The sequence below is a fragment of the Aphidius gifuensis genome, linkage group LG5, assembly GCF_014905175.1.
Source record: "Aphidius gifuensis isolate YNYX2018 linkage group LG5, ASM1490517v1, whole genome shotgun sequence".
Lineage (NCBI taxonomy): Eukaryota > Metazoa > Arthropoda > Insecta > Hymenoptera > Braconidae > Aphidius > Aphidius gifuensis.
The window spans coordinates 4,156,183-4,178,750 of record NC_057792.1 but is presented as its reverse complement, the minus strand read 5'-3'; the positions used below and the strand labels follow the sequence as shown (position 1 = coordinate 4,178,750).

At 23.1% G+C, this 22,568-nt stretch overlaps 6 protein-coding genes across 8 annotated transcripts; 5 read left to right on the top strand and 1 right to left on the bottom strand.

Moving 5' to 3' along the window:
- The first annotated feature begins 181 nt into the window (after nucleotides 1-181).
- LOC122856956 (myrosinase 1-like) lies at nucleotides 182-2,325 on the top strand. The gene is made up of 8 exons (XM_044158887.1): nucleotides 182-225; nucleotides 303-406; nucleotides 463-596; nucleotides 673-1,006; nucleotides 1,097-1,439; nucleotides 1,517-1,667; nucleotides 1,738-1,988; nucleotides 2,074-2,325. The coding sequence occupies exons 1-8, from the start codon at nucleotides 182-184 to the stop codon at nucleotides 2,213-2,215; spliced, it is 1,503 nt and encodes a 500-aa protein (XP_044014822.1). The 3' UTR covers nucleotides 2,216-2,325.
- Nucleotides 2,326-2,870: 545 nt separating this feature from the next.
- On the top strand, nucleotides 2,871-5,018 carry LOC122856955 (myrosinase 1-like). The gene is made up of 8 exons (XM_044158885.1): nucleotides 2,871-3,009; nucleotides 3,072-3,160; nucleotides 3,241-3,377; nucleotides 3,450-3,783; nucleotides 3,848-4,190; nucleotides 4,249-4,399; nucleotides 4,531-4,781; nucleotides 4,844-5,018. Exons 1-8 carry the CDS (start codon nucleotides 2,945-2,947, stop codon nucleotides 4,983-4,985), a joined length of 1,512 nt encoding a protein of 503 aa, XP_044014820.1. The 5' UTR covers nucleotides 2,871-2,944; the 3' UTR covers nucleotides 4,986-5,018.
- Nucleotides 5,019-6,744: 1,726 nt separating this feature from the next.
- Nucleotides 6,745-8,949, top strand: LOC122856239 (myrosinase 1-like). Its single transcript, XM_044157931.1, has 8 exons — nucleotides 6,745-6,890; nucleotides 6,976-7,079; nucleotides 7,160-7,293; nucleotides 7,449-7,782; nucleotides 7,863-8,205; nucleotides 8,284-8,434; nucleotides 8,513-8,754; nucleotides 8,835-8,949. Exons 1-8 carry the CDS (start codon nucleotides 6,850-6,852, stop codon nucleotides 8,947-8,949), a joined length of 1,464 nt encoding a protein of 487 aa, XP_044013866.1. The 5' UTR covers nucleotides 6,745-6,849.
- Nucleotides 8,950-10,349: 1,400 nt separating this feature from the next.
- Nucleotides 10,350-14,941, top strand: LOC122856954 (DNA repair protein RAD50). Of its 3 annotated transcripts, XM_044158884.1 has the most exons (4): nucleotides 10,350-10,538; nucleotides 10,636-10,871; nucleotides 10,941-11,071; nucleotides 11,145-14,941. In XM_044158884.1, the coding sequence occupies exons 2-4, from the start codon at nucleotides 10,688-10,690 to the stop codon at nucleotides 14,877-14,879; spliced, it is 4,050 nt and encodes a 1,349-aa protein (XP_044014819.1). In that variant the 5' UTR covers nucleotides 10,350-10,538; nucleotides 10,636-10,687; the 3' UTR covers nucleotides 14,880-14,941. The 3 variants fall into 3 exon arrangements, with proteins under 3 accessions (XP_044014819.1, XP_044014817.1, XP_044014818.1); XM_044158882.1 differs by having other exon boundaries at nucleotides 10,636-11,071; XM_044158883.1 differs by having other exon boundaries at nucleotides 10,622-11,071.
- Nucleotides 14,942-14,986: 45 nt separating this feature from the next.
- LOC122856952 (60S ribosomal protein L36-like) lies at nucleotides 14,987-15,760 on the bottom strand. Its single transcript, XM_044158881.1, has 3 exons — nucleotides 15,627-15,760; nucleotides 15,406-15,533; nucleotides 14,987-15,324 (listed from the first exon to the last, which is right to left on the bottom strand). Exons 2-3 carry the CDS (start codon nucleotides 15,529-15,531, stop codon nucleotides 15,100-15,102), a joined length of 351 nt encoding a protein of 116 aa, XP_044014816.1. The 5' UTR covers nucleotides 15,532-15,533; nucleotides 15,627-15,760; the 3' UTR covers nucleotides 14,987-15,099.
- Nucleotides 15,761-16,218: 458 nt separating this feature from the next.
- On the top strand, nucleotides 16,219-22,566 carry LOC122856950. The gene is made up of 2 exons (XM_044158879.1): nucleotides 16,219-16,682; nucleotides 16,762-22,566. Exons 1-2 carry the CDS (start codon nucleotides 16,261-16,263, stop codon nucleotides 21,896-21,898), a joined length of 5,559 nt encoding a protein of 1,852 aa, XP_044014814.1. The 5' UTR covers nucleotides 16,219-16,260; the 3' UTR covers nucleotides 21,899-22,566.
- Nucleotides 22,567-22,568: the final 2 nt, after the last annotated feature.

Genomic DNA, 22,568 nt, shown 5'->3' with positions numbered 1-22,568 from the left:
TTAAAATTTAAAAATACATGTGATATAAATAAATAAAAAAAAATTTTTTTTTATATATATTTCGTGATACAACGATAGATAATTTTAGTATGTTTTGATGATGATAAACAATAACATATTTTCAAGCTAAACGAAATAAAATATAATAAGAAAAAAAATTAAAATTTTCCGACAAATAAAAATGAAGATTATTATTGTAACAACTTGTTTGATAATTTTACCATGGTGAGAATTATATTATGTATATAAATAAATGTTTATTTAAATAATATAAAAAATAAATAATTAATATATTATTTTAGTTTAATTAAATGTGAAGATAAAAGTTTTTTAAAAATTCCGAATAATCTAAAAATTGGCGCAGCAACATCAGCATATCAAATTGAGGGAGGCTGGAATACAAGTGGTGCGTATATATTTTAAATGAATTTGATATAAAAATAATTTTTTCTTATTTAATAGATAAAGGACAAAGTAATTGGGATGATTTTACTCATTCAAAAAGTCATTTAATTCTTGATGGTAGCAATGGTGATATTGCATGTGATTCATTCAATAAATACAAAGAAGATGTTCAATTATTAAAAAATGTTGGAGTAAGTTATACAATTTATTAATCTCTCGTAAAAATATTTTTTATTATATTGAAAAATGTTTTTTTTTATATTCTAGTTTAATCATTATCGTTTATCAATAAATTGGGCAAGAATTTTACCAACTGGTTTTGCTAATAAAATAAGTAAAGAAGGAATACAATATTACAAAAATGTTATTGATGAATTACATTCACAAGGAATTGAACCATTTGTAACACTATTTCATTGGGATATTCCTAATGTCATTGCAAAAATGGGAGGATGGACCAATGAATTGATAGTTGATTATTTTACTGATTATGCAAGAGTTGTTTTTAGAGAACTTGGACCTAAGGTTAAAGTTTGGATAACACTCAATGAGCCAAATGTCGATTGTTCTGAAGCATATGATAAAGAAACTCATGCTCCAGGTTTGTAAATTATCATGTTATTTTTTTTTCAACAAAAAAATGTGGGGAATTGATTATATATAATATTAATATATTATTTGTTTTTGATAGGTTTGAATATGCCTGGTATTGGTTCATATATGTGTGGACATAATATGTTAAAAGCTCATGCTCGTGTTTACAGAATGTATCAAGAAGAATTTAAAAAAACCCAAAATGGAATACTTGGAATATCAATAAGTTCTTCTTATTGGTTTTCAAAAAATAAAAATGAACCAGAAAGTGGTGATATAGCATTTCAAAATGGTTGTGGATGGTTTCTTAATCCAATATTTTCAAAAGATGGAGATTATCCACCAATAATGAGAAAAAGAATTGATGAAAATAGTAAACTAGAAGGACATCCAAAATCAAGGCTTCCTGTTTTTTCACCTGAATGGATTGAATATATCAAGTAATTATATAAATTTTACAAAAAAAAAAAAAAAAAATAACGATTTTTATAATATTATTTTATGTATTAATTAACAGAGGAACATTTGATTATTTTGGTGTAAATCATTACTCATCAAGATACACTGAAAATGTACCTTATAATAATATTACTGGATGGTATGATGACACAGGTATAATTGAAAGTGTAAATCAAAGCTGGCCACGTGGTGCTTCAAGTTGGTTATACGTAAGCAAGCAAATAATTTTTTTAATTATTCATTTATAGATATTTTTTAATAATGTTATTGAAATTTCAGGTTGTTCCTGAAGGTATAGGAGAATTATTGAGAAAAATAAAAAATGATTACAATAATCCACCAATATATATTTTAGAAAATGGTTATTCTAATTATGGTAATGAAACAAATATCAATGACATTAATAGAATTGATTATTTATATTCTTACATGAAGGAAATGTTAGTGGCAATTAATCGTGATGGTTGTAATGTCAAAGCATACACTGTTTGGAGTGTATTGGACAATTTCGAATGGAGTAAAGGATATACGTATGTTATCAATTAATATTTAAATATTTTTTAAAATTTATTAACATCTCTTATCAACTTTTTTTTTAATATTCTTTTGTTACAGAGAACGTTTTGGAATTTATCATGTTGATTTTAATCATGAAAATCGTACAAGAACACCACGATTATCAGTTGCTTGGTTGACTGAAGTTATTCGTTCAAAACAATTAATATCTTTTGATGAATTCAAAGCCAAGTTCATGTAAACAAGTACATATCATCAGGAAATGTTTTTATCTTTGGAATCTGATTATCTGAATTTTATATATCTAATCTATGAAAAATATTTTGAATAAATAAATATTATAAAAATTTATTGAAATAAATAATTGTTTTCTTTTTTTTTTTTTTATTTTTAATTGTTTTTTTATGTTAAAAAAAATATATATATATTTTACATGTAGCCTAAAATAATCATTGTCGAAATAAATAGAAAAAAACAAAAAAAAAAAAAATTTGTATGTAGTTCAAAAATGTGTGTCTGTTGAGTGTGAGTATTACGGGAATGTAATTGTGCAATAAAAGTTGCAAAACAACTTTAAATAAAATAAATATATTCACAAAGTGATGTGATCTCGCCTTGTATTCTCAATGTGATACAGTTTGTCTTATAGAAATTTCATTTTATTTTTCTTTGGATATTTGTGAATTACTGGCAAATAAATTATCAACAAGATATGAACACAATTGTCAATGTGAATAAATAAAAAGCAAGGTTGAAATAAAAAAAAAAAAATTATATCAATTAATATTTATTATTTTAAAAAGTAAATATTCAAATATTTAATTGAAAAATAATTATTCATTCGAATTAACAATATTTATATGTCTCATTGAATTTTATTTGTAGAATTATTCCAACTCATTAGTATTTAAACGTGTTAAATATATTCATTGATCTTTTTTATAAACATATTGTTAATTAAATTGTTGAAATGATTTTTTTTTTTGATAAATCATTTATCATTATTTTATTGATAAATTTATTGTATTCACAATGGTAAGATAAAATATTTTTGATAAATTTTTAAATTTTTTTTAATTATTGTTAATTAATTATAGTATTGCTGAAAATACATGTTTTCCAAGTGGATTTAAAATTGGTGTTGCAAGTTCAGCTTATCAGACTGAAGGCGCATGGAATGTCAGTGGTAAGATAAATTTTTTTAAAAATAATTTGTTAATCTCGTATGAAAAATTCAACTTGATATATAGTTTTTTTAATTAATAGATAAAGGAATAAATAATTGGGACACTTTTACTCATGGTAAAAATCAAGGAAATAGCAATGAAGACAATACTGGAGATATTGCCTCTGATTCATACAATAAATACAAAGAAGATATTCAAATTATCAGTGATATTGGAGTATGTTAAAAAAAAAATTAATATATGTATATTATAATTTTTATAATGTAATTTGTTTTTTTTTTTTTTCAGTTTGATTATTATCGTTTATCGTTGAGCTGGGCAAGAATATTACCAAATGGTTTTGCTAATAAAATAAGTGAAGAAGGAGTACAACATTATAAAAATGTTTTAGATGAACTTCATGCAAAAGGAATTGAACCATTTGTCACTATTTATCACTGGGATCATCCTGATGTTTTAGATAAATTAGGAGGATGGACAAATGAATTAATGGTTGATTATTTTGAAGATTATGCTCGAATTGTATTTCAAGAATTTGGATCAAGAGTTAAATTATGGGCAACAATAAATGAACCAAATATTAATTGTCTAAGTAGTTATAGCACTGGTGTATATGCTCCAGGTATTATTAATAAATTTACACAAGCTTTAAAAATTAAAATACAATATATTAATTTTAATTACAGGATTTAAAATGCCAGGAATAGGACCATATATTTGTGTTCATAATATGTTAAAAGCACATACTAGAGCTTATGAAATTTATGATGAAGAATTTCGACAAATAAATAATGGTAAAATTGGTATTGTAATTGCTGGTTTTTATCATTTTTCTGTTGAAGAAAATGATACAGAAAGTTCTGATGTAGCTTTTCAATATGAATCTGGATGGATTGCACATCCAATATTTTCGAAAAATGGTGATTATCCACCAGTAATGAAAGAAAGAATTGGTGAAAATAGCAAATTAGAAGGTTATCCAAGATCAAGACTTCCAGAATTTTCACCTGACTGGATTCAACGTATAAAGTAAATATTCAATTGAAATATTTAAATATAAATTTACATATATATTATTTTTTTTTAGAGGTACATCTGATTATTTCGGTTTGAATCATTACTCATCAAATTTGGTAAAGAGTGTTCCTAAAAATCCTATAACAGGTTGGATCAATGACTCTGGTATTGTTAGTAGTGTTGATAAAAGTTGGATGAGAGCTGCATCAATATGGTTGAGTGTAAGTCATTATTTCTTGTATAAATTTATTTTTGTATTTATTAAAAAATAGTCCAATTAAAAATAATATATTATTAAATTATAATTATATTCTTTATTTAATTTTTTTTTAAATTATTATTATTTTTTTAGGTTGTTCCAAAAGGATTTAGAAGTATATTAAATAAAATAAAATGTGAATACAATAATCCACCTGTATTCATCACGGAAAATGGGTATTCCGGTTATGCTAATGAATCTGATATTCAAGATATTAATAGAATAAATTATTTTTATTCTTACATAGAAGAAATGCTTCTTGCTATAAATGTTGATGGATGTAATGTTCATAGATATACAGCATGGAGTATACTTGATAGTTTTGAATGGGATATGGAATACAAGTAAGTTTTTATATATTAAAAAAAAAACATGTATATGATTATATTTATTATTTATTTTACAGAGAACGTTTTGGAATTGTTCATGTTGATTTTAATAATCCAAATCGAACAAGAACACCACGACTATCTGCTTCTTGGCTTGGCTGTGTTTTAAATAGAAGAAAATTAATATCTTTTGATGAATTTAATGCAAATAGAATTTAATAATTTGTTTGTAAATTTTAAATTAATTAAAAATATTTAATTGTAAATTTAAAAAAAAGAAAAAAATCATGATAAATTTGAAAGAAAAATATTGCATTTTTGAAGATATAATTTATGATTATTTAAAAATTATTAATCAAAGACTAGAATGTGTTGTGGAAGGTTGGATATTTAAAGGTCAAGTTTAGATAATTATTTTGAGTAAATAAAAAAAAAAAAAAAAAAACGATAAAATTGATAAATCATTTTAAAAATAAAAATAACTAGGTCAGGGTGATTAAAATATATTTGATATTTGAGAGTATATTATCATAAAATATATGATAAAGAAAATTTTAAAATATCAGTTAAATATTTTATTTAAACAAATCACGATAAAATTTTTTAGATTTTTTTTTCTTTATTTTTAAAAGGAAGTTGTAGAATGACGTGATTAATTATATGCATAAAATTGAAGGGCATTCGTTCAAGGTCTTCTATGGTTTCTCCTTTACAGGTGTCGTACAGGCAAATGCAACGATGATGCTTTTTTTCTTTTCAAATAAAAATAAAAATAAATAAAAAGCATCATCAAGGGAGACGAGGATTGCGTATCAGTCGGAGAGTATACAGTCTTAAGTAATCGAATAATAATTGTTAAATGTGTGTGTATTTATATAAATGAAAGAGATTTTAAAAAAAAAAAAAAAAATAGCTTAACAGTGTATTTTAATTGATCCAATTGTAGTAGTAAAAAATAAAAATAAAATGATAAAAAAAATAAATACTCACAGACAGTAGAAATAAAAATAGAACAAAAATAACCAAGACATCCCATATATCTCAACCCAATCCCTGACCAACCACAACACGTGATTTTTTTTAAAACTATTTTTTATGATAAACTTAAATACAAATGAGTCTAAAATAAAATGTCGTGGCCATGAAACACAAGAGATAAAAATAATAATAACAAATATATTAAAAAATCTAGCTCAAAATTGATAATATTTAAATTAAAAATTCTTTTTGTTTTTTTTTTATTTTTTCATCATGATAATCAACCTTGAACAATTATATAAAAAATTAAAAAGTGTGTATTGATATAATATATTTTTTTTATTACTTAAAAAAATTTTTTAAATTAATAAAAAATGTGTAAAATAAAATTATATAATAAAAATGTGATTTTTTTTTTAAGAACAAAAAAAAAATAATTATTATTAATTTTTAATCGATAGAAAAATTTAAAAAATTAATGACCTTGAACATTTGTTTTAAAAAAAAAAAAGTGTATCAACAATATAATATTAAAGACTTAAAAAAAAAAAAATAATAAAAATGTATAAATTGAAAATAATAGTTGACCTTGATCAATTATTTAAAAAAATAAAAAAAAAGTGCATCGATAATAAATAATTTTATTTGAAAATTTTTAAAAATAAGTAATGAAATTTTGTAAATTAAAAAATAAAAAATTTGCTGTATTTTTTTTCTCAAGTGTTGTATAATTTTTTATATATTATTTAAAATTAATAGATGAGATTTTATTTCTTTAGATAATTTGAAAATAATTAATTCACGTGATCAAATTATATAAAAGTAGTCTACGTTTTTATCATGTTGTTATTTGTGGATATACAAAAATACCAGTGTCTTATCAACATGTTTTAGTTTTTTTTTTTTTAAATATGGTTGTCCAAGGTTAAATCAATAATCTTCCACCTCAAAAAATTTAATAATCTGTATTATAATAGCTCTAGTTTTATATAAGTTAGTTTCTAATGATCCATCAAATACAATAGAGAAGCTCATCTTTCTAGATCAATCATTATAAAGCTACAATTTTTTTTTTTCTTAATATAGTCATTTGAATTGTTTCAAAATGATCGTATTTTTAATAGAAATTATATCTATTTTACCATGGTATGGCTTTTTTTATTTAATTTTAATTCTAATACAAGATTATTAATTTTTTTTAATTGAAAAAAAAAATTTATTCATTGTGCAGGTGCATTAATGCGATGGATAAAAATTTTTCTGATATACCAAAATCATTGGAAATTGGAATTGCAAGCTCGGCTTATCAAATTGAAGGAGCCTGGGATATTGATGGTAAATATAAAAAATAATATTTAATTAAATATCGTTTTTTAAACATTATTTATTTTGTAATTTTTATTTTTTTATTACAGATAAAAGTCCAAGTAATTGGGATACATTTTCTCATAATTATCCTGATAAAATTGCTGCACGAGTTAATGGCGATGTAGCATGTGATTCGTACAATAAATATGCAGACGATATTAAATGGTTAAAAAAAGGAGGAGTAAGTAAATCAATATTGAAAAAAAAAATAAAAAAACCCTTTAAATCCCTTTAAATAAATATGAAACCCTTTATGCAATAAAATTAAAATTTATACAATAAAAAATTTAATTTTTAACAAACTTGGATTTTTCTTAACTCTTTTTTTTTTTGTAGTTTAAATTTTATAGATTTTCTTTAAGTTGGTCCAGAATTTTACCAGCAGGAAGTGGTACAAAAACGAGTAAAAAAGGAATTGATTATTACAATAGAGTTATTGATAAACTTATTGAAAATAATATCACGCCATATTTATCAATATATCATTGGGATCATCCTGCTTCATTGGATGATATTGGTGGTTGGTTAAACTCAACAATTGTTGAAAAATTTGCAAATTATGCAAGAATTGCATTCCAAGAATTTGGTGATAGAGTCAAATTTTGGACAACAATTAATGAGCCATATTCCATATGTACACATGCATATGGTACTGGCTATTTTGCACCAGGTATATTAATTATTAAAATTAATAATTACAAAATAAATATATTACTAATTAATTATTATCATATTTTTTTTTATTATCAGGACTAAAATTAAATGAAGTTGGTGCATATAAATGTGGACATAATATTTTAAAAGCACATGCACGTGCATATGAAATTTATGATAATGAATTTCGTTATAAACAACATGGTAAAATTGGTATTACAAATACATGTATGAATTTTTTTCCAATTAATAATAATGAAATAAAAAGTAGTAAAATTGCATTTGAATTTAATTGTGGTTGGTTTGCAAATCCAATATTTTCTAAAAATGGTGATTATCCAAAAATTATGAAAAAAAGAATTAAATTAAATAGTCATTATAAAGGATATAAAAATTCTATTCTTCCTAAATTTTCATTTAAATGGATACGAAGAATAAGGTTTGTTTATTTTATTATTTATAAAACAAAAAAAATTTATATAAATATACATAATAATTATGGTTTTATTTTTTATAGAAATACATCAGATTATTTTGGATTAAATTATTATACTGCAAAAATGACTGAAAATGTTGAATTAAATAATGTTACTGGATGGGATGATTATTCGGGTGTTCGTTTATCAAATAATGAAAGTTGGACTGTTGGTACTCATTCATGGCTTAATGTAAGAATATATTTATAATTTAGTTTTTTTATTAATAGATCAATGAGATCAATGATTAATGAGTTTAATTTTTCATAGATCGTACCACATGGTTTATCAAGTTTACTTAAATTAATTAAAAATAAATATGATAATAAGCCAATTTATATATTGGAAAATGGATTTCCAACAGATGGTAGTATGCAAGATGATGATAGAATTGATTATTTGTATTTACACATGAAACAAGTTTTAATGGCTATTAAAAATTATAAATGTAATGTTAAAGCTTATACTATTTGGACTCTTTTAGATAATTTTGAGTGGGCTGGTGGGTTCTCGTAAGTATTATTTAATAATATATATTATTATTTGTAATATTTAAATGATAATCATTTTTTTTTTTTGTTTGGTTTTTTAGGTCACCATTTGGATTGATTTACGTTAATTTTACAGATCCAAATCGTGAAAGAATACCAAGAAAATCTTATCAATGGTTGAAAACTGTTTTAAGTCAACAAAAATTAATTCTTTAAATATAAAATAATTATACTTTTAATTAAAATTATCATTGTAAAATTTAAATTAAATAGTATGCAGTAAATATTATTTGATTTTGTTAAAATTTTTATAAAAAAAAAAAATAAAAATTATATCATTTTAAATATTATTTTTTTATTCTTATTTTATTTAAAAATAATTTAAATAATTTTCTATTTAACTTACAAATTTGTAGATAAATTTAAGTAATAAAAAAAAAAAATAGAGTAAATGAAAATAATTATATTCAAAGAGATAAATTTGATTGATATATTGTCAGTAAATTGCTTCAAATTTTTCCTTGAAAAATATTTTCCTTATTATTTAGAAAGAAAAAAAAAAAATAAATTTTTTTTATATTTATTTTAAATTTATGAAAAAAAAACTATTTGAGTAGTTTTATTCAATATTTATCACTGTTGCACTAAATACAATAATTTACGATTTTCGATAATTTATCAGCTAAAAATTATCACATAAATTGTTTTAATTTTTTTTTTCCTGTAATACTAATTATTGTTATTTTTTTTCCTTAAAGAAACGCTATGAAGTCCTATAAATACCACAATATTTACTGCAACAAGGTATTCAATCAACTAAAGTTCAACAATAAGCATTGCTTAGGTAAATTGGTAAATATAAAATTTATTAAAACAATATTATAATTTATTATTAAAAAAATTATTTCAACAGTAAAGTTAAATAAAAAAAAAAACATCAACAACAACAAAGATGAATTTCAATCTCATTTTATTAGCTGTTTTTGCTGCTATTGCAATGCTGGCTGGATCTACAAATGCAGCTTGTAAACAAGATTGGGATAACCATTGTCATGGTAACAGCGAGTGTTGTTCAGGAATATGTGATGACCACAATGGTGCATGGCGTGATGGAGTTTGCAAACCAAAATAAAAATATTCATTTTTTAAATGATAATTATCATCAAATATTATCAAATCGACCAATGGCTATGTTTAAATGATTTCGATTAATTTCTTTGTACCATGATATATTTATAATATGTTTCAAACATATAAATTAATTTATGGGAAATAAAATTATATTTATCAGAGTAATTATTAATTTAATTATTATTTAAAGCTCATTATTCCATGTGTATTTTTTTATTTAATAACTACAAATTTTAAAAATATGAACTTTATTTTTTTTTTTTTTAAATTAAAATCTAATTGAATGACTAAATTTTTTTAAATTTAAACATTACATAATTTTTATTTGAATTAGCGGAAGTGTACAAAATTAAAATGGCAGTGTATCCGTGTTAAGGCTGATGTTGTAAATAAAAATTATGTATTTTAGTGAAAATGAAGCTTAATTTGGCTAAATGACGTAATAAATAATTGTTTACTTTATAAATATTTGAGAAACCGGTAAATAACAAAATAACTGCATTTGAATGCAATGTGTGTGTACATATCAAATTGTATCAAGTGGTATCAAGTAACCTCCCTTCAACAGGTCTAAAGCTAAACTCGTTCTAACTTGCGTCTATAAATTCTAAAAGAACAAATAAAATTGAATTTTTCTAAATCATCTACTATTGGGCTTTAAAAATATATTTAAGGTTGGTATTAATTCATTGAAACCTTTTGTCTTTATTATCAAATAAATGATTGATTTTATTTCTAGTTCTAATTACAATTATAATTTTTTTATTTCAGCAAATTACTACACAAATAATTGGAGGAAATTGTTTTGACAAAAGAGTTAAAAATGTCGAGGGTAAAACGTTTGTCAATTCGTGGAATACGTAATTTTGATGATGCCGAAGAGGCTCATATTAAATTTGAACGTCCATTAACATTAATTGTTGGTCAAAATGGTGTTGGAAAAACAACAATAATTGAATGCCTTCGTTTTGCTGCAACTGGTGAATTTCCACCAAATTCAGATCGTGGTAAATCATTTATTCATGATCCAATGTTGAAAAAAATGAAATCAATTAAAATACGTGGTCTTGTTAAAGCTGAATTTACTGATCGTAAAGGTGAACGTTTTATTGTAACAAGAGCAATTGAATCAATGAGAGTTGATAATACTATTAGATTTAAAAGTTTGGACAATGTTATTTGTAAAATTAATCCAAAAACAAAAGAGGTATAATTATATATGTTTATTTTATTATTATAGATTAAATGAAATATCTAATTTATTATTTTATTATTATTAGGAAATTCAATTGAATCATCGTTGTGCTGATATGGATAAAGAAACAACCAATTTATTGGGTTTACCAAAAGCCATTATTAATAATGTTATTTTTTGTCATCAAGATGAGGCAAATTGGCCACTTGAAGAAAGTAAAAAATTAAAAGATCGTTTTGATGAAATATTTGATACTGTTGAGTATAATAAAGCTCTTGAATATATTCATAAAAAACTTATACCAAGCAAAAGAGTTGAGGCTGGTATAATTGGACAAGAAAAAAAATATCTTAAGGCAAGAAGTGATGAATGTCGAGCAAAACTTGGAAGACTTCGTGAATTTAAAAATAGAAAAAATGAAATATCTGAAACAATTCAAAACTGGGAATCTGATTTAGAACCAAAAAAAGAACGTTTAAAAGAAATTAATAAAATTAAGGGTGAATATAATGAATTAAAAATTTTTGAACAAAATAAAATTGTTAAATTTGATATGTTAAATAAACAAATAAAAAATATTGAATCAGCAATAAAAGAAACATTTATTGGTACTGATGACGAGTTATTATATCAAATAAATGAAGATAAAAAAATTCTTGATAAAAAAAATAAAATGATTGATAATATACAAATGGAAATTGAAGATTTAATAAAAGAAGAAAAAAAATTAACAATACAATTATCAAAACAAGATGCAGCACTTGGTAAACTTGGACAACAAATGGCTGATTTAAATCGTATGATTGAAGATAGAAATGAAATGTTAAATAAAGCAATAACAACATGGCAACTTGAACCAATTGATGTTACATCAGAGCATGAAGTTATGAGTACAATAAAAATTATTGATGAAAAAATGGAAAAATTTAAAGAATCAATTGATGAAAAATGTGCTAAACATGATAAAGTTGAATCTGGATTATCTAAAAATTTAGATATATTAAAAAATGAACATGCAAAAATTAAATCTGAATTAGAAAGAGATGAAGAAGATGTTATTGAGACAGAAAATACAATTCGTATAACAAATAATAAAATATTAAGAGCTGATTCAGCTAATCAAAAACTTGAAAAAATTAATAATGACATTGAAGAAATTGAAAAATCAATTGAACAAATTGAAAATGAAATAGCTAATGATAATCTTGCTGATAAAATTAAAAATGAAACAAAAAATTTAAAGAAATTTGAAGAACAACAAGGACAATTGGAAGAAGAAATTTCAATAATACAAGATCAAAATGCACTAACAATGAAACATGAAAGTTTAAAAAAAGATATAACGAAAATGCAAAAATCAATTGATGAATTTCGTGCTAAACATGAAAATAATATTTATTATATATTAAAAATAAAAAAATTACCAGAAGTTAATTTAAAAGAACAAATTGATGAAGTACAATCAGAATTAACATATGAATTACAAGAATTAAATAAACAAATTAAAATTGAAGATAACAAAGCTGTTTGTACAAGACAAACAATAAAACATAAAAAACAAGATTTAAATTCAAAAATAGCTGAAATTGATATTGATAAAAAACGAGTATTAAATCATTGTTCTGATTATAATTCATTGGATAATGAACTTGAACAACATAATAAAATTGTTAAACATTTATCAAATAAAAGAGGAATGTTTTCATATCAAAAATCAGCATTTGTTGAGTATATGAAAAAATTAGAAAATGAAAAACCATGTTGTCCATTATGTGAACGTAATTTTGCTGATCAATTAGAAGCTAAAACACTTGTTAAAAAAATGACAAATGATTTAAAACAACATCCTGAAATGATGAAAAAATTAGAAAAAGAATTAAAAATTGCAACAGATAAACAACAAGTACTTTTATCATTAAAACCAATTGTCGAGAAAATATTAAAATTTGAAAATAATACAAAACAAATATTAAAAAATAATATTGAACAAGAAGAAATAAATTTAAATAAAACATTGGAAATAATTGAAAATCTTGAAAGTTCAAAAATTGAGCCAGAAAAAAAACTTGATTTATTAAAAAAAATGCATTCAGATGTAATTCTTTGGGATCAATATATTAATGATATAACTATGCTTAAAATATCATTTGATGATTTAGAAGATGAATTAACAAATTCAGGAAGAAAAACAAATAAAACAATGGATGAATTACGTGATGAACAAATAAAATTACGTTCAAATATTAAAAAATTACGTGAAAAAATAAGTTTATGGCAAGATAAAAAAACTAAAAATGATGAATATTTAAAAAATGCTAATGATAAACGTACAAAATGTTTAGAAAATCAATTACGTATACATAATGAGGTACAAGAAGTCAAACAATTAAAAGATAATATGATAACATTGAAAAATAAATTAACAAATTTAAAAAATTCAATTGAACAATTAAAGAAATCTGAAATTAAAGCTAAAGATAAAGTTAATTCAATATCAAATGATTTAAAAAATATAAAAAATAATCATCGTATTGAAAAAAATAAAGACACAGAATTATCAATTAATTATTCACATGAAATACGTGAATTAAAAGGAATTCAAGGATCAGTAAAACGTTTAATTGATCAAAATATTAAACAACAACTTGAAAAAACAAAAATAATAATGGCTGATATTAAAAGTTCTGTTGATGATAATAAACAAATTAAAAATCAAAAAGAAGAAGAAATAAATCAAATAAAAGAAGATATATCATGTCATGAAACTAAAAAACGTAATTTAACTGATAATCAATTACTTCGTAAAGAAATGAAAACATATGATATATTAAAAGATGAAATAAATGAAATTCAAAAGAAAATAAAAAAGCTAAATTTTGATAATTTCAAAGAAGAAGAACGTGAATTGTTACATGACAATGAACTTATTGAAGGTAATATAAATCGAGCAAAAGGACAAAAAGAAGAAATTCAACAAAATATAAAATTACTTGATGAAGAATTAAAAAGACCAGAAAATTTAGATGTTGAAAAATTATATAAAAATAAATGTATTGAACATGCTGTAATAAAATTAGTTATTGAAGATTTACTGATATATTATGCAGCACTTGATGATGCAATGACTGTTTATCATGAAGAAAGAATGAATACAGTTAATAGAACAATGAAAAAATTATGGGAATATATTTATACTGGTAGTGATACAACATCAATACAAATACGTACTGAAGCAGCATCTGGTACAACTAAAAAAAGAGTATTTAATTATAAATTAGTACAAATAAAACATGGTGTTGAAATGGATATGAAAGGACGTTGTTCAGCTGGTCAACGTGTATTAGCATCAATTATAATGAGACTTGCACTTGCTGAAACATTTTGTGAACAATGTGGTATTTTAGCACTTGATGAACCAACAACAAATCTTGATGAAGATAATGCAAGAAGTCTTGCATCAACATTATATAAATATGTTGAATTACGTGCTAAACATCGTTCATCATTTCAACTTATTATTATAACTCATGATGAAAATTTTATATCAAAATTAAGTCAATTGAGTAGTCATAATCGTGCTTATGAATTATATAGACAAGAAAATGGCTTGACAAGTATAAGATGTTTAGAAATGCAACAACCTGAAGATAATACACAACGTAATTATGATGATAATGATACAGCTCAAAGAAATAATCATAATACTGATGATGATGATGACGATGATGAAACTCAAAATCCTCGTCCTGGTACATCAAAGAAAAAAAATAGTGGTACATCTGCAGCTACAACAGATTATGGATTCAAATATGACTTTTAATTATTGTTATTATTATTCATTGTTTTCTACCTCATTTATTTTTTTTTACTCTATGTTTTCTTTTTCAGGTAATTTTTTATATTAAATAAAAATACATGTTTTGATACTTAATTTTGTTAATTATATTTTTTTCATTTTTATTGAATTCATATCAAAATTATTGACACCATCAGACAAGATTTGTTTTGATGGAAAGAAAATTTATTTATAAATAAAAAAATTAATGATGTGCAGCAGCAGCTTTTCTCATTTGGACAAGAACTGTTCCAAGTTCTTCACGCTTCCTCTTGGCACGAATGTGTGTTCCAAGTCTTCTTTTCAAGAATTTCAAAGCACGCTTGTCCTTTGACACTTTCAACAATTCCATAGCACGTTTTTCATATGGAGCATGTCCAGTAACTTCACGAACCAAGTCACGAACAAATTTACTGTGTTTGGTAACACGCTAAAAAAAATATTTAATTAAAATTAATTATTATTTATTTATTTATAGAGTGACATAAATAATATATTAATTAAAACTTACTCCCTTGAGACGAGCTGGTCTGAGTGTAACAGTTTTAGCTTGTTCAGCTTTGCTTTTTGCTACACGAATTTTTGATGTTTTGTGACCTTTGTTGAGGCCAACAGCGATTTCATAACGTGGTGCCATATCTGTAATAATTAATATACACTTTTTTTAATTAAATTGTCACGTTACAATAAATAGTTATTAATATTTTTATAATTTTATTATAGGAAACTAACCTGCTTGAGATATAAACGACTGTGAAAAGAAATTTAACAGCGTGGTCCGATTCAGTGTGAAAATTCAGGCAGTTTTTCAACAAGCTACACCAGAGATTTGAAGAGTAGAGACATCTTTATTTACTTTTCTTGATCATGAAAAACCTTGATGACAAAAAAAAAAAATATCGTGTAAAACAAGCCTTAAGATCAGTGTGTATATTTTTTTTTTAATCCTCTCTAATTATCAAGTTCATTTTATTTATACTTTGTCAAATAAATAATACTTAAAATATATAATTTACAATTTACTTTTAAGTTTAAAAAAAATAATAAAAGTTAGTAACCACTTGACAATTGACATTCAAGTTTTAATCATTATATATATTTTATCAATATTTAATTTTCATATTCTCAATCTGTTTTTTTCTCTTCACTACAAAATAAAAAAATAAAATAAATAAAAAAAAAAAAAAGTACTTTCGTCATAATTATCGTATTTGTCAAAATAAAAAATTATAAATATTCTTTATTTTATTTAAAAAAAAACAATTATAAAATCCTTGACAGGTAAATAATAATAATAATAATAATATTGTTTTTATTTTTCTAGTGAATATTTGGTACATTAAATTGTGATTATTAAAATAATGTCATGGCTGAAGAATCAATTGATAATAATGAAACAAAAATTAATTTATTTGAAGAAAATATATTTGAATTAAAATGTTTAATAAAAGCAACTGATATATCACATAGTGCAAGATGTGAAATTGGCAGAAAACAATTATTGGCATTTACAACATGTCATACTGACATTGGTATATATTATCAGCCAGATATTTATAAATCACCAATAATAAAACGTATTAAATGGTTTAAAACAACAGATAAATCAATATCAGCATTGTGTTTTGATTTAACTGGTTCTTGGCTTCTTGTTGCAAGTCAAGATGGTACAATTTATATTGTACCCGCTTTGGCACTTGTTGATAAAAGCAATACACTTGATCATAAATGGTCAATTGAAGATATTACACCAATAACAATTATTGATCTTCCATCACCATATTCTAGGTAAATTAATAATTTTATTGTTTCAATAGCCTTGAATATTATTTTATCTAAAATGTAATTTATTGTTTATAATTTTTAGACCAACAGCATTAACATGGTGGCAAGGTGTAACACAATCAAGTCACATTGGTATTATTGGTACTGATGAAGGTGAAATAATATTTATTAATATTGAAAATGGTCAATGGATTGGTTCAACTCAAGTAAGTGGTACAATAACATCTTTAAATATTTGTCAAGATAATAGTTTGGAAATTGTATCATTATTAATAACAAATTCACAAGATAAACAATGGCGTTTAATATTAGAACAACGTACAAATGGTTGTTTATTTACAATAAATAAAACATCAAAATATAATAAAAAAAATAATGAAAAAATTGATGATACAAGACCATATCAAACACGTTCACGTTTACAAGGTCTTAAACAATTATCTGTTGAAAAATTAGCTATATTAAAACAAAAACTAGCTGATACACGTAATAATAAAAATTTAACAACAACAACAATACGACGAGACAGTGAAAGTAGTAGTAGTAATGAAGAATTTGAAATATTACAAAAAAAAGAAACTACAATTGTACATCCAGAATTATTATCTGAGGATGTTTATTTATCACCTCAATATACACGTCAAGGACAACATTTATATACAGCATATTGTAAAACAACAAATCACATAACAATTCATGGTACTGATGTGTCACTTGTACCACTTCATATGTATAAAATGCCAGAGCCATGTTGTGATATTATTTTAACTCAACGTTTATTTTTTATAACTGGTCCAAAAAGAAAAAATATATGGATTATATCATGTCCACTTGCTGAACTTAAAATTGAACAAAAAGAATTATCAAAATTTAATAATGAATCAATAATTGGAAAATTTAAATTTAATAATTCAAAAGAATATATTAATTTTATTTATCGTTCATCTGATTATCCAGAAAATTATAATACAACAACAACAACAACAACAACAAATAATAATGATAAAAAAAATTGTTTACCTAAAAATATTGATGATTTAAATATTGAAATACCACCAGTTGATACATGTATTATTATAACAAATTTTGGTATATATAAAATTGTATTACGTAAATCATTATTAAAGCTATTTATTGAATTAGCATTAAAAAATAATAAATGTGATATTGAAAAAGCTGGTAGACTTGGTATAATATTTGGTATAAATGTACAACAATTATTTGAATGTGCTGGTGATATACATTTATCAAATGGTAGATTTAATGAAGCTGCTGGTTTATATAAAATTTCAAGATGTAGATTATTAAAAGGTGTATTAAAAACAGCAGCAACTGGACATACAGAAAAATTACTTGGTTGTTTATGTCATTGTTTAACACCACCATCAGTTAGTGAATTAACAACAACAACAAGAATACATTTATCAAATTTAACTGTATTTGCATTTAGTGAATTAGTATTAAGATCATCATCAACATTATCACAAGATATTAATTCAATATATAAAGATTTTTTAATATTTTTATCAACAAATCATTATTATGATGAAAGATGGGTTGTTGATGTTGTTGGACAAACATGTTTATGGAAAGTATTACATCATTTAGCAACACAAAGAGGCCTATATACACAAGTACTTGATATATTATTAACAACAGTTAATAATATAACATTAACAAATACAATTAATAGTAAATATGGTTTATTAATATGTATTAGTGAAGTAAATTTTTTACAATCACTATTATCATATCCAATATTTGCTAAAAAACATATGGAATTTGTACATAAAAATTTATCACAATTACAAATATTTGTATTACAAAGATTAATTGATTTATATGATCCAACAAATCCAGTATTTAGACCATTACTTGTACGTTATAAATCAAGAAGAAGAACAACATCACATAGTTCACAATCATCACAATGTGATTCATTAGATTCATCAGATGTACTTGATGAAACTGGTTCAATTGTTGAAGAATTTATTGAAACATTTTTATTTATATTATTAACATATTTAAATAAAAAAGGTTTTACAAATAAACATAATACAAATTTAATTGGTCGTATTAATTATCCAGGTATTGAAAAACGTTTTAATATTGTTAAAAATATTGATTTTAAAAGACGTTTATTATCTGCTGGTTATGGACATGTTGCATTAATTAGAAATGGTAATGTTTATACATGGGGTACATCATCAAATGGTTGTTTAGGTACTGGACCAACAATATCAAAATATGGTTCACCACAACCAATAACAATATTTAAACAAATTGAAGTTGAATTATTAAGTGTATCTTGTGGACGTTGTCATACATTAGCTATTACAAATAATGGTATATATGCATGGGGTGGTAGTCAATATGGACAACTTGGTCTTGGACGTTTATTACAAACACCAAATCCTGAATTAATTGTATCATTAGCTGATGAAATTATTGTTGATGCTGTTGCTGGACAATATCATTCAGTTGCATTGACAATGGATGGTAGAGTATTTACATGGGGTTGGGCTGTACATGGACAACTTGGTCATGGTAATACAATACAAAAAAATATACCAACACCAATTAATTATTTATTTGGTATTGTTATTAAAACAATTGCTGCTGGACATGCACATACATTGTGTTTAACTGTTGATGGTATTTTATATGCATTTGGTTGTAATATATTTGGACAATTAGGTAATGGTAATAATATTAAATCGCTAATACCAATTAAAATTAATTTAATAAATGAACCAATAACTGATATTGCAACATCATATTTTCATAATTTAGCAATAACAATGACAAATAAATTATATACATGGGGATCAAGTCCACAAATATTAAGATTACAATCACAAGCACAAAAAAAAATTAAATTACTTGAATATCAAGCTGCTGTTGATAAATACAATAATAATGATGATGATGATGATGAATTAACAAGTTGTTGTAGCAGCAGCAGCAGCAACAACAATAATGATGATCTTTCTGATATTGAAAAGCTGGCAATTAAAACAATTAATGAAAGAAAATTAAATTCATCAAATAATAATATACAAAAAATTGGTCTTAAAGATGTTAATCTTGGTTTACTTGAAGAAAATCAAACACATTTAATACCAATATTAGTTGATACAAATTTAGTTAATGGTAAAATTGTACAAATATCAACTGGTTGTCATCATTCAGCATTATTAGCTAAAGATGGTACTGTTTATACATGGGGTAGAAATTTTGATGGACAAATTGGTAATGGTACACGTTGTGATGTTACAATACCAACACCATTAACATATAATCCAACTTCTGTACTTGCTCAAGTATCACAAAAAATTAATAATTATAATTTTAATAATACCAATAATAATACTAATAATAATAATAATAATAATAGTGGTAATGGAAATGATAATGATACAATAAATGATGATATAAATAAAAAATTACAAACAAATCGTGTTATAAAACCAGTACGTATATGTTGTGGTTGTGAATTTACAGTTGCAATACAACCTGGTGGTACATTACTTGCATGGGGTTTAAATAATAATGCACAACTTGGTAGATCACCAACAAAAGATACATCAAGTATATCAGAAAAACTTGTACTTATTAAATCATCAAAACGTGTTGTACGTCTTCCACATGGTGCTCATGTTGCAATTGATTCACCAACACAAGTACCAAATATACCAACACCAGTTATAACATATCAAAGTTATGATGTAACACCATTTGCTGGACGTATACGTAATATTAATATTATTGATAAATCATATACTGATATTACATTACATTATATATTAGAACAATTTAATGGTATTTATGATTCAACTAAAATTATGGAAAAATGTGATGAACTTGAAGATTATCAAGCAAGATCAAAACTTGCATTATTAGAACAAAATTATTTAATATCATTGGCTTATCAATTAAAAACATTAAATCCAGATAATTATAAAACTTTAGTTATGTCTTCTAAAGAAAATTATTCTAATGATAATGCTAATAATGTTGATAAAGATGAAGATGATAATATTGAAGAAATTAATAACACTGATTATGATGACAATGACGATGGTGATGATGATGATGATGATGATGATGATGACAATGATGATAATGATGATTGTAATAATAAAAAATTAAAAGATAATACAAAATTATTTGCTAAACATGTTGTTAAAAATCTTGTTGAATGCATTGAAGAAAATGAATGTAAAAAAAAAATAAAAATGACAACAAGTAAATCATTAGATTGTATGCAATTATTTGAAGAAGAATTATATAATTTTGATTGTCAAGGTGGATCTGAAGAGCTATGTGAAGATAATAAAAGTGAAGATAATATATCATTGGATATAACTGAAGATGCATTTGATAATGACAATGATAATGATGATAAATTAATAAAACAAAAATTTAATAATAATAATAATAAATTATATATTGATTTAATGACAAATGATGCATTAAATATTGTAAAATTTTATATAAATGAAATTGATGAAAATTCAAATAAAATAATACAACAAATACTTGAAACAAGTTTTACATTTTGGATTAATAATAATCTAAATATGAATAAATTAGAAAATTTATTATTAAAATATATAAATAAATTATATTATTCACTTGGTTTATTATTATTTTGTAATGATATTGATAAAAATAATACCTCAAATAATAATATACAAATATATGATGCTGTATCAACAAATTTTAGTATAAAAGTATGTAATTTAATGTTTCGTCATATTGAAGATGGTAAATCAAATCATGAATATATTGAAATGTTATCATTATTAATGCATCAAAATAATGGTTTACCTATAACATCATTTACAAATAAAAATGAAAATAAAACATCTGAACAAATAATGAAAGATATTATAAATGGTTTATCATTAAAATCAACTGATCCAATACCATTTATTCATATTAAAGGTGATGATGAAAATATTGAAGAATTATTAAATTCAAATAATGATAGAATTGTATTTACATGTGGACATCATTATTCAATGACAACATATGAATCAGAAATTGTACCAAATATGGAAGCTGATTTACTTGATGCTCAGCCACATTCACTTCCTCATACAGCACAATTACTTGGTAATATACTCACACAAAATTCTAAAAAAGATATTATTTGTCCAAAATGTTTACCAAAAGTCATCCAAAATGCTGTTAAAACAGTTATGGACAGTTAAATTTGATTATTATTATTATATAATCTTTCAAATAAATATAAAATTAGTTTTTTTTTTTTTTTAAATTTATATATTATTGTGCAATGATTGATGATATATTGTTTGATTCAATTGAAGAAAGAAGAAAACTTGTAGATGTAGGAAAAAAAAAAAAACAAAAAAATTATACCTGACATTTAGAATAATATTAGAAAAAATAATTCAAAAGTTTATTAAATTTTATTTTTTTTTTTCTAATTATTATTATATAAATATTTTTTAAAATGTGATAATTTAAAGTCAATTATTATTTTCAAAATTTATATTATTATTTTTTAACAGTTAAATATTTGCACATGATATAAAGATGATTAGTATGTTAATAGAAAAAATAATTACAACATAAATTCCGATGTTGATTAGAAAAATTATATTTCGATTTATTTTTAAACACAATTGACTGTGATTTTGTATTATTTTTAAAATTTTTATATTGAGTCAATTTGATTTAAAAAATTTTTTATTTTTTAATTGATTCAGTATGTTTAAATGAATTTAGAAAAAAAAATATATTTTTAGGGAAATAAGACATCTATATTATGTGCAAATATTAACAGCTTTATATATTTTTATTTTAATGGTTTAATAGAAGAAAAAAAAAATTGAATAAAACTATAAAAAATTTTAGCGC

Excerpts from the sequence above, each read along its gene's own strand:
- LOC122856952 (XM_044158881.1), bottom strand. The coding sequence starts at position 15,531 with ATGGCACCACGTTATGAAATCGCTGTTGGCCTCAACAAAGGTCACAAA. Across the intron at positions 15,325-15,405 it reads GACCAGCTCGTCTCAAGGGA|CGTGTTACCAAACACAGTAA; the intron begins GTAAGTTTTAAT and ends TATTTTTTTTAG.
- LOC122856239 (XM_044157931.1), top strand. The coding sequence starts at position 6,850 with ATGATCGTATTTTTAATAGAAATTATATCTATTTTACCATG. Across the intron at positions 8,206-8,283 it reads AAATGGATACGAAGAATAAG|AAATACATCAGATTATTTTG; the intron begins GTTTGTTTATTT and ends TATTTTTTATAG. Across the intron at positions 8,755-8,834 it reads GAGTGGGCTGGTGGGTTCTC|GTCACCATTTGGATTGATTT; the intron begins GTAAGTATTATT and ends TTGGTTTTTTAG.
- LOC122856956 (XM_044158887.1), top strand. The coding sequence starts at position 182 with ATGAAGATTATTATTGTAACAACTTGTTTGATAATTTTACCATG. Across the intron at positions 1,440-1,516 it reads GAATGGATTGAATATATCAA|AGGAACATTTGATTATTTTG; the intron begins GTAATTATATAA and ends ATTAATTAACAG. Across the intron at positions 1,668-1,737 it reads GTGCTTCAAGTTGGTTATAC|GTTGTTCCTGAAGGTATAGG; the intron begins GTAAGCAAGCAA and ends TTGAAATTTCAG.
- LOC122856954 (XM_044158882.1), top strand. The coding sequence starts at position 10,688 with ATGTCGAGGGTAAAACGTTTGTCAATTCGTGGAATACGTAATTTTGAT. Across the intron at positions 11,072-11,144 it reads TTAATCCAAAAACAAAAGAG|GAAATTCAATTGAATCATCG; the intron begins GTATAATTATAT and ends TATTATTATTAG.
- LOC122856950 (XM_044158879.1), top strand. The coding sequence starts at position 16,261 with ATGGCTGAAGAATCAATTGATAATAATGAAACAAAAATTAATTTATTT. Across the intron at positions 16,683-16,761 it reads CTTCCATCACCATATTCTAG|ACCAACAGCATTAACATGGT; the intron begins GTAAATTAATAA and ends TATAATTTTTAG.
- LOC122856955 (XM_044158885.1), top strand. The coding sequence starts at position 2,945 with ATGATTTTTTTTTTTGATAAATCATTTATCATTATTTTATTGATAAAT. Across the intron at positions 3,378-3,449 it reads AAATTATCAGTGATATTGGA|TTTGATTATTATCGTTTATC; the intron begins GTATGTTAAAAA and ends TTTTTTTTTCAG. Across the intron at positions 4,400-4,530 it reads CTGCATCAATATGGTTGAGT|GTTGTTCCAAAAGGATTTAG; the intron begins GTAAGTCATTAT and ends TTATTTTTTTAG.